General features: G+C 66.0%; 2 protein-coding genes across 6 annotated transcripts in view; both read right to left on the bottom strand.

Annotated features, from left to right (window-relative positions):
- The window catches only part of MRPL24 (mitochondrial ribosomal protein L24), a 2,400-nt gene extending 2,080 nt beyond the window's left edge, over positions 1 to 320 (bottom strand). The window contains exon 1 of one of the 2 annotated variants that reach the window (XM_026073885.1): positions 248 to 320. Coding sequence is in view for 1 of the 2 variants with exons in the window: in XM_026073884.1 (XP_025929669.1) it covers positions 248 to 304 (57 nt within the window). In the remaining variant the exon portion in view is untranslated. The remainder of the gene's footprint in view (positions 1 to 247) is intronic. The other variant, XM_026073884.1, reaches the window with a different exon arrangement.
- A 679-nt stretch (positions 321 to 999) lies between these two features.
- HDGF (heparin binding growth factor) lies at positions 1,000 to 7,996 on the bottom strand. Of its 4 annotated transcripts, none has more exons than XM_026073798.1 (6): positions 7,897 to 7,996; positions 2,349 to 2,425; positions 2,122 to 2,260; positions 1,864 to 2,037; positions 1,545 to 1,756; positions 1,000 to 1,355 (listed from the first exon to the last, which is right to left on the bottom strand). In XM_026073798.1, exons 1-6 carry the CDS (start codon positions 7,981 to 7,983, stop codon positions 1,349 to 1,351), a joined length of 696 nt encoding a protein of 231 aa, XP_025929583.1. In that variant the 5' UTR covers positions 7,984 to 7,996; the 3' UTR covers positions 1,000 to 1,348. The 4 variants fall into 4 exon arrangements, with proteins under 4 accessions (XP_025929583.1, XP_025929581.1, XP_025929580.1 ...); XM_026073796.1 differs by having other exon boundaries at positions 1,565 to 1,756; positions 1,864 to 2,046; XM_026073795.1 differs by having other exon boundaries at positions 1,864 to 2,046.
- Between the last annotated feature and the right edge of the window lie 6 nt (positions 7,997 to 8,002).

Consider the following 8,002-nt stretch of genomic DNA (forward strand, 5'->3'; position numbering starts at 1 on the left):
ATCCCCCATCCCTTGCAGTGCCCCCCCAAAAGGGGGCCCAGGCGTCCTGCAGAGCTCCCCTATCCCACATCCCTTGCAGTGCCCCCCCAAAAGGGGACCCAGGCGTCCTGCAGAGCCCCCCCAAAAGGGGGCCCAGGCATCCTGCAGAGCCTCCCTCCCCCCCAGGAAGGGGGCCCAGGCGTCCTGCCGCGCTCCCCACCCTCAAGGCCCCCCCCGGACCCCCAGGTCCCCCCGGGGCCCCTCTCACCTTGGCGTCCCCCGGCCTCTGCCGCGCCTCGCGCGCAGGGGAGGCGGAGCGGTGCATGCCGGGACGTGTAGTCCCGCCGATGAGGGGGGCGGGACGGGAGGTCGCAAAGCACCCTGGGAGTTGTAGTCCCCACCACCCCGCCCCCTTACGCAATGCATCCTGGGAGCGGCCACGAGTGGGTTAACACCCCCCCCCCCTTTTCGCCAACAACCCGGCCACATCGCCTGCCGGGAGCGGCGGGGCTGCCGCGGGGCACGCCGGGAGCTGTAGTCGCGCCCCGCGGTACGCCGGGAGTTGTAGTCCTGCGGGCGGGGGGGAGGGGCAGCAGGCAACGTGGGGCCTGGCTGTGGGGCCGCCCCGGCTGCCCCCCTCCAGTTGCCCCCCTCGCTGCCCTCCTCGGGGCCGGGCTCAGCCCCGCTGCCCTCCCCCGCCCGGGGGGCAGCCGAGGCCGGCAAGCCCCAGGCAGCTGGGAGATGTAGTCCGGCCGCGGGGCTGGCGCCCGGCCAGGGCTCCATTTTCTGCTCCGTCCCCAGGGGAAGGTCCCAGCCACCCGCTCTCACCTTCTCACAAAATGTTGTTTTTAACAGCAATCTCCCCTCTAAAAACAGTTCCCTCCCCCCCTTTTTGGGCCCCCCCCAGGAAGGGCTCGCCCGCCGAGCCCCCGTGCGCCCCGCCAAGGCGGCGGGAAGGGCCCGAGCCGGGACCCCGGGGTGCGGAGGGTCCCCCGGGAGGGACACGCAGGGCGGAAGCGCTTTAAAAAGGCATGAATCGCTTTTTTTATTTCAAATCAACTGATCAGCCCCCTAGAAATCACTAATAGAAAGCATGCGCCCCGCGACGGCGGGGCCGGGAGATGCGGGTCGGTTCAGGGGTTCGTGTTTTACCGGGTTTCTCTTCATTTCTCTTTTTTATTTCCTTTTTTTTTCTTTTTTTTCCCCCTCTCTTCTTCTTTTTTTTTTTCTTTTTTCCTTTTTCTCCTCGGTTTGTTTCTCGTTTGCCGGCGTCGCGGCCATGACGAGCCGACGAGGGCGAGACGGTTCGGCACCCGGGAAGCCCAGCAGGGAAGGAGCAGGCCGGGAGATCAGCTCGCCGGGGAGGCCGCTACGGGCTGCAAGGGCCGAAGAAGAGACACGGACGCGCGGTTACRGCCCCTGCCGCCGCCGCACCGAGGGACAGGATGGTCCCGTCCCCGTTCCCCCCCTGGACCCGGTTCGGCAGAGGAAGGGGCAGGAAGGAAGCCCGGCTCTCCAGGGTTGGGGGCCGAGGAGCCCCACGCCGGCCCCGCCACCGCCCTCACCTCTCCTTGTGGTCTCTGACCTCCTCCGCGCCGGCCTTGTCCTTGCCCTCCTGCTTGGCTTCGTTGGCGTCCGGCGCGCCGGCGGCGTCGCTGTTCTTCTCCTTCTCCCCTTCGGCCGGGTTGGGCTTCTGCTCCTCCTTGGGGGCCTCTTCGTTGCCTACCTTCTTCTCGCCTTCCTGCCCCTCCGCCTCCTTGGTGCGTTTGGGGGAGTCCTAGGGGGAAAAAGCTCGGCTCAGCCCATCCCCATCCCCCCCACCAGCGCTCCCCGAAAGCCTCGGGGCGCCCCCGTGGCCCCCAGCGCTGCTGCCACCCGCCGTACCTCCAAGGCATCTTCCGCTTTCCTCTTGATCCCGGCTTTCTCGTTCTTCTCCTTGGACTGCTCGTCAATCACCAGCTTGCCCTCCTCGTCGCTGCTGCCCTCCGCGTTGCCCTTCTTCTCCCCGTCGCCCTCGGGCTCCCGCTCCGGCTCGGCGTCCTCCGCGCAGGTCTTCTTCTGGGTGGGCTGCGGAGGGGACGCAGGGAGTTACGGGGGCGAAGGGCCGGGGAGGCGCGCGACGCTGCTGGGACGGCGACCCACCTGGTAGCCGGAGGCTTTGACCGTTGGGTTGTTCTCGATCTCCCACAAACCTTCGCTGAACCCTTTCCTTTTGTTGGGTTTCCCAAACTTCTCCTTGCATTCTTCGTAGGGGAAGAGGTCCTTGGGGCCCAGGAATGCCCTGCTCAGGGAAGGGGGCAAGCAGTGAGGTTCACCCATGGGCCCAGCAGACCCCGTCTCCCACACGCACGTGCTGGCACCCGACTCACGTTTCGTGGGTCCCGAAGAAGAAGACTTGGTATTTATTGGAGGAGGATTTTACTGCAGCTTCCGGCATCTCRTCAATCTGGTGGACACAAGGAACCGGGTCAGAGCCGGGCAGGGGGGAGCCCCGGCTCCCATCCCGCTCCGAGCCGCAACCCCGACCCAGGGCAGGCAGCACCCGACTACCGCAAGCCCCGTCACCGGACGAGGGCATCTCTGGGACACCGCATCCGACCTGCTGACGGAGCCTGGGCAGGAAGGAAYGGGTTTATTCCTCAGTAATTTACCCACCAGCCAGCAAAACTAACAGGCAATAAAATAAGAACTATTGCAACCAACCCGGCATTAGGATGAGGTCAGCGGAGGAATTCCCTTTCTCCGGTCTGGTCCCCCAAAGCAAAGTCGCATCCCCRTTTCCAAGCTGGCAACGGCATCCCRGGCRCCGYGAGAGGACGGCCGAAGACTGGCGCTGCCCTGGCCGCCCCTAAGCTCTTGTCTAGACTGGCTCAGACACACTGAGCTCAGCAAATTCGTGGCCCGGGCCGCGTGTGAGAGGAACGCTGGCCGCGGGGGAACGGCTGTGGCCGGAGATGCTCACAGGAGCCTCGGCCGCTCGCCCGGCTCCGCACCTCGGCTCGCCTGGCCGGGAGGGAAAAAGCAACGGAGACGGGCAACGCCGTCAGGCAAACGCCCCGGCGCCGGCCCCGTGCACCCCGTTTTCGCGCAWATTGGTAGGGAAGATTCCCACGGCATTGCCAGGCCGGAGGACGCGGGGCCGGGACCGCGCACGTCCGCCCACGGCAGCGAGCCGGCACCGGTCCTCGCCCCCGGCCCTGCCGGCAGATGCCGTTTCGCCGAGCTCGAAGCGCGGATATTCCCTCCGCCCCACGCAGGAATAGAGCGAAAGCGGCTCCGGCTGCTTTTTATAGCTTCTAAAAATAACCCCCCGTTTCAGCCAGCGCTAACGCAGCCATAAATTCCCCGAGAAAGCCTCAAAGGAAGGTGGAAGGAGCCTAGAGGGAAGCAGGCGGGGGTCTCGGCGTGCGCGCGGCTTGTTGCTGGGTAGAAAGGTGAGAGAATAAACCTGCCAGCGCCGGGAGCTCGGACGCCTGGGTCCTATTCCCAGCCTGCTGCTGACTCACGGCACGACCTTTGCTAAGTCACCGCCGCCCTCCGGCTCGCCAAGCCTCCGTTTCTCCACCGGGAAGAGCCGTGCCGGGGGGGGGGAATAGGACAGGACCGCGGGGGCATCGCGCCGGTGGCCGGGCTCACGTGGGGCCGCAAGGATTTTATTTTTTGGGTTTTTTTTCCCCTTCTGGCAAAGGGCCGATCCGTCGCACGCGCGGCCCTGGCTGGCTGGGAGCGAGCTGCAAAGTCGACGTCAAATCTGGCAAAAGGGTCGCTGCCAAATTAATTCCTGTAGCTGGAAAAATTATAAAGCTTTTGTCCCGAGACGTCCAAAAACAAACCGGGAGCCCCGCGGCCACGGCCCTCCGGACCCCGGGCCAACGCAGGCGACGGCTGCGTCGCTCCCAGCTCCGTTTTGCAAGGGGAGCAGGAGCCGGAGCAGGGATGGGGACAGTCCCCGCCGATGCAAAGGCCGGAGCCGGCAGCAGGAGCTCCATCCCCGGGTGGCTGGGCCTGAGCGGAGGAAAAAATATAAGTCGGAGCGGTGGCCGGCCAGCTCCGGCTCCCAGTGAGCCCGTGGGAAACGCGGCGCTCCRGGTGGCGTTTGCCTCCGCTTGCTCCCGGCATGGGCAGCCGGACGATGCGCCCAAAACCCCGGCAGCGCCCACGGTCTCCCCCCCCCGCAGGCGCCCAGCGAACAGCCCTTATCTGGCCGCTCTTCGCCCAAACCTCCGTCCTCCTGGGAAAGGATGCGGCATCTCTATCTGCCCGGGCAGAYGGGGAAACGGAGGCCGGGCGAGATAAGGGGACGGGACCGAGACGCCCCGCGACAGGGCGCCGATAGGCGCAGCAGCGCGGGCTGGTGCTGTTAGGAGCTGGAAAACCCATCGGAAAAAAAAGAAAAAAAGAAACTCKGGGGGGGTTTATGCTGCGGGCAGGGCCCGGCTCCAAAGGCCGGAGTTTGCCCGTCCCCGCCGCGTGCCGAAGCGGCAGCAAGGGCACATGGGCACGTCGCCGTTCCCCGGCCGCCTCCCGCAAGCGGCGCTCGGCCCGGGAAAGGGGGTGTCGCGGCCGCTGGCTGGGAAGCCGCAGGCCAAAAGGGGGGGGGGATTCCAAAAACAAGAGGGAGGCCGGGACGGGCCCCCCAGGAGAGGGGTGTCCGGTGGGGAGGGGACGAGCGGGCGCCCGCGTGCGGACTCTGCACCCAAACTCCGTGCCTGAACTTTGCAACGGGTGCCCGGAGCAACGCGGGGCCGGGAGCGAGGTCGGGAGCAAAGCCGGGAGCGAGGCCGGGAATGAATCCGGGAGCGAGGCGCTGCTGCCCCCCGGATCGGGGAATTAATCCCCGTGCATCAGACGTAGCGGCCACGGGCGAGACCCACGGAGATGGGGAAAGATTATTTGCCTTTAAGCCATTCCCTGCTGGCTCCTGCTGGCCTGGCAGCCCCGGCCCGCGGTGCTGTATCCGCTGCTTTTTTTTAAAGACGATGGCAAAGGGGGTGTGTAGCATCCAGCACAGCAGCGAGGAGTCCTCCATCCCTGCCAAAGCACCCCAAAACGCCTGGCATCGGGAGTGCGAGACCCCCGGGGACCAGGATCCCAATGCCCCCGGCACTCCCAGCCCCGCAGCCGTGCAACACCCCGCTGCGTGCCTCAGTTTCCCCCTGCAAGTCCAGCCGCTCGGCAGAGCGGGGGCCGTTCGGGGTCGCCCTCAGCGCGACGGGCTCCGATAATAGATAAAATAACCCGGGGGAGCAGGCGAGTTTGCACGGGCGGCGCTCGCGCGAGGCGCCGCGTCCCCGGAGGCGCTCGCCGGGTAAATAACCCCAATCTCCCAGCGCTTCTCGCCGCCTCCTTCCCCTCCGTTCAGCCACGCGGCTCGGCATTCCTTTCCATCGCGGCCACACCTGGTTCGTATTCCGGGAGTCGGAAACAAAATATCCCGGCGAACGGCCGGGGATAAGGTTTCAGCAGAGCACCTGGTTGCTCGGGGGCCAACCCAGCCCGGTCCCTTCAAGCACGGGATGGGATTAGTCACCGGCGGACGGGCAGGGGGATTCGGTCCCCGCGGACACCCCGGATGCCCGGCTTTCGCCCCGCACCTCGGCCCCCCTGCTCGGCGCTCCGTCGTGCCGCGATAAGAGGGGTTTTGGGGGGGGGGAAAGGCGCCGGCCGTGCTCCCAGGGATCCCTCCAGCTCCTCCTCGCCGGAGGGGGAAAAAAGGAGGAAAAAAAAAAGCCGCTTTCAAGCGGGCATTTTGGAGGCCGGAGCCAAATCCCGCCGCCTCCCCACCCCCCTCCGCGGCCTCGCCGCCAAAAAAACCTTATAAACCAAACAAAAGTCGGTGCAGCCCGGCGCAGGGCRGGCGGGGGGGGGCYGGGGGCTGCGGCGGGGGGGTCTCGGCCCCCGCCGCCCGCCGTGTTCCCCCCCCTCCGGCCCCCGTTTCGGCGGGATTTGCAGCCGGGCCGGGTCTCCCGCCGCTGCAGCCGGGAGGGAGGGCGAAGGTGGGGGCAGCGGGAGGCCCGTGGGAGGGGAGGGGGAAACACTCCAAGGAAATTTTAAACTGCATCATCAACCGCTTAAAAATAACCGGCGACGGCTGCCGGAGCGCCAGCTTCCCCACGCCCCTCCGCCGCGGCCACCGCGTCTTAAAGAGGCCGCCGGGAAGCGGCTCCGGGCCTCCGCTCCGGGCGGGATGAGGCCCAAAAGGGCCTCGGTGAGACCGGAGCGGGTTCCCGCCGTGGCGGGAAGGCAGCTGGGAAACATCCTCCCTGCTCCTGCCCCGATGTCTCCTCCGGGATCCGGCGCCGTTCCCGGCCTCGGTGCCAGCACCCGGATGTCGGCTGCACACCTGCTCCCAGCAGCACCCGGCGCCGGCACAGGCGCGCCGGTGCCCGCCGCCGTCGCCTTCCCGCAGGCCTCCGGACCTGCCCCGTCTGTCCAAAGAGCTAAACAAATTGCATCGATTTAGTAAAAACAACAATAAATAGGGGGAAAAGAAAAGAAAACAAGCTCCCGGCGAGCRCCGGCTCTTTGCACAGCTCCCTCGAAAGCGCTGGCTGGTCCCAAGCGAGACCGAAGGCCACGGGGACCCGGCCACAGCGCAGAGGGACCCGCTCATAAATCCAGCCGGCTGGAAAGGCGTGGGATGCTCCAAGTGGGATTTTGGGCGAGCCTCCCCCAAGAAGCAGGGGGATGTTTTACAGCTCCRGCGAGGGGCGAGAAGCCGGGCACCGGCGTCCCCCCGTGCGGCCCCGCCGGGGTTTCCGTCCCCCTTGAAAGCGACCCGGGGGCCGCGGAGACCCCGAAACCCGGGAGCTGAGCGGATGCAGCGCAGCACCGTGCTGGGGCTCCGGGCGAGCCAAGGGCAGCGTCCCCAGATCCCGGGAAGGGGGATGCACAGGCTGGACCCCCGCGGAGGGCACCCGCCGGAGGCGTCGATCCCGCGGGCACGCGGCGGGTCCGGCTCGCCTTCCCGCAGGCCCCGCCGGAGCCGGTTTCAGCGGTGCGCAGAAAACACCCAGGAGCAGAAAATCCCGACTTGTGCTCGCACCCATGCAAAAATAAACAGACAAATAAATAAATAAAGCAGGAACGCCGCTCGGGGGTCGCCGAGCTGCGGGCAAAGGCCGGGCTTGACCAGGTCGCGGGCCCCACGAGGGACGAGCCCACGTGCTTGCAGAATCGCATCCCTATTTCCCGGGCTGAGCCCAGCGACCTCCCCGGGAAACTTTGCCTTAACCGCACGCTTATTTAGCAAGGTGCAAAAATTAAAAATAATGATAATAAATAATAAATAATAATAATAAAAATAAAATAAAAAAAGGGCAATAAATGGGGGGGGGAGGAAGAAGAAAGGAGGCCTGCCGGGGGTGCACACACGTGTGCCCCGGCCCGCGCCGTGCGTGATAAAGCTGCGACCGGCTGCGCGCACTGACTCCTAAAACCGGCGTCGGCGATCAAGCCCCGAGCGCAGCCCACGGGGGTCCGGCCACCCCCCCGCCCCCTCCACGGGCCCCCCAGGGCAGCGGGGATCCCACAGGTGACCCCCCCCCTACACACACACACTGCACCACCTGCCTCCTCGCTCCGCCTCAAAAAAGAGGGGGGAAAAATAATAAGAAGAATAAGAATAAGAATAAAACGAGGCGAAGTCTAGCGCATTGTTTCCAAGCTGCGCGTGTGTGTATATATATATGTTTAAAAAATGATAATAATAAAGTGCTGCCCGCGGCCCCCTCCCCGTCTTTCCCCCGCTGCAAAAGCCCCCCCCAAAAAAACTTTTCCACGCGTTTTCGGAGCCGCGGCGCCGCCGATTCCCGGGCGTTATATAAGGGGCGCCGGGAAAGTTGGATGCGGCGGAGACGGGAGCGCGGGGCCCGGCCGCCCCCCCCCGGGCCCCCCCCGGCCCCAGCGGCGCCTTACCCGGGCAGGCCAGTGCGGGTAACCCTTCATCTTGGCAAACACCAGGTCCCCGCATTTGTATTCCTTCTGCCGGTTGGACCGGGACATCTTGGCTGGCGGCTCCTCC

The sequence above is a fragment of the Apteryx rowi genome, unplaced genomic scaffold (assembly GCF_003343035.1).
Source record: "Apteryx rowi isolate R43461 unplaced genomic scaffold, aptRow1 scaffold_379, whole genome shotgun sequence".
Classification (NCBI taxonomy): domain Eukaryota; kingdom Metazoa; phylum Chordata; class Aves; order Apterygiformes; family Apterygidae; genus Apteryx; species Apteryx rowi.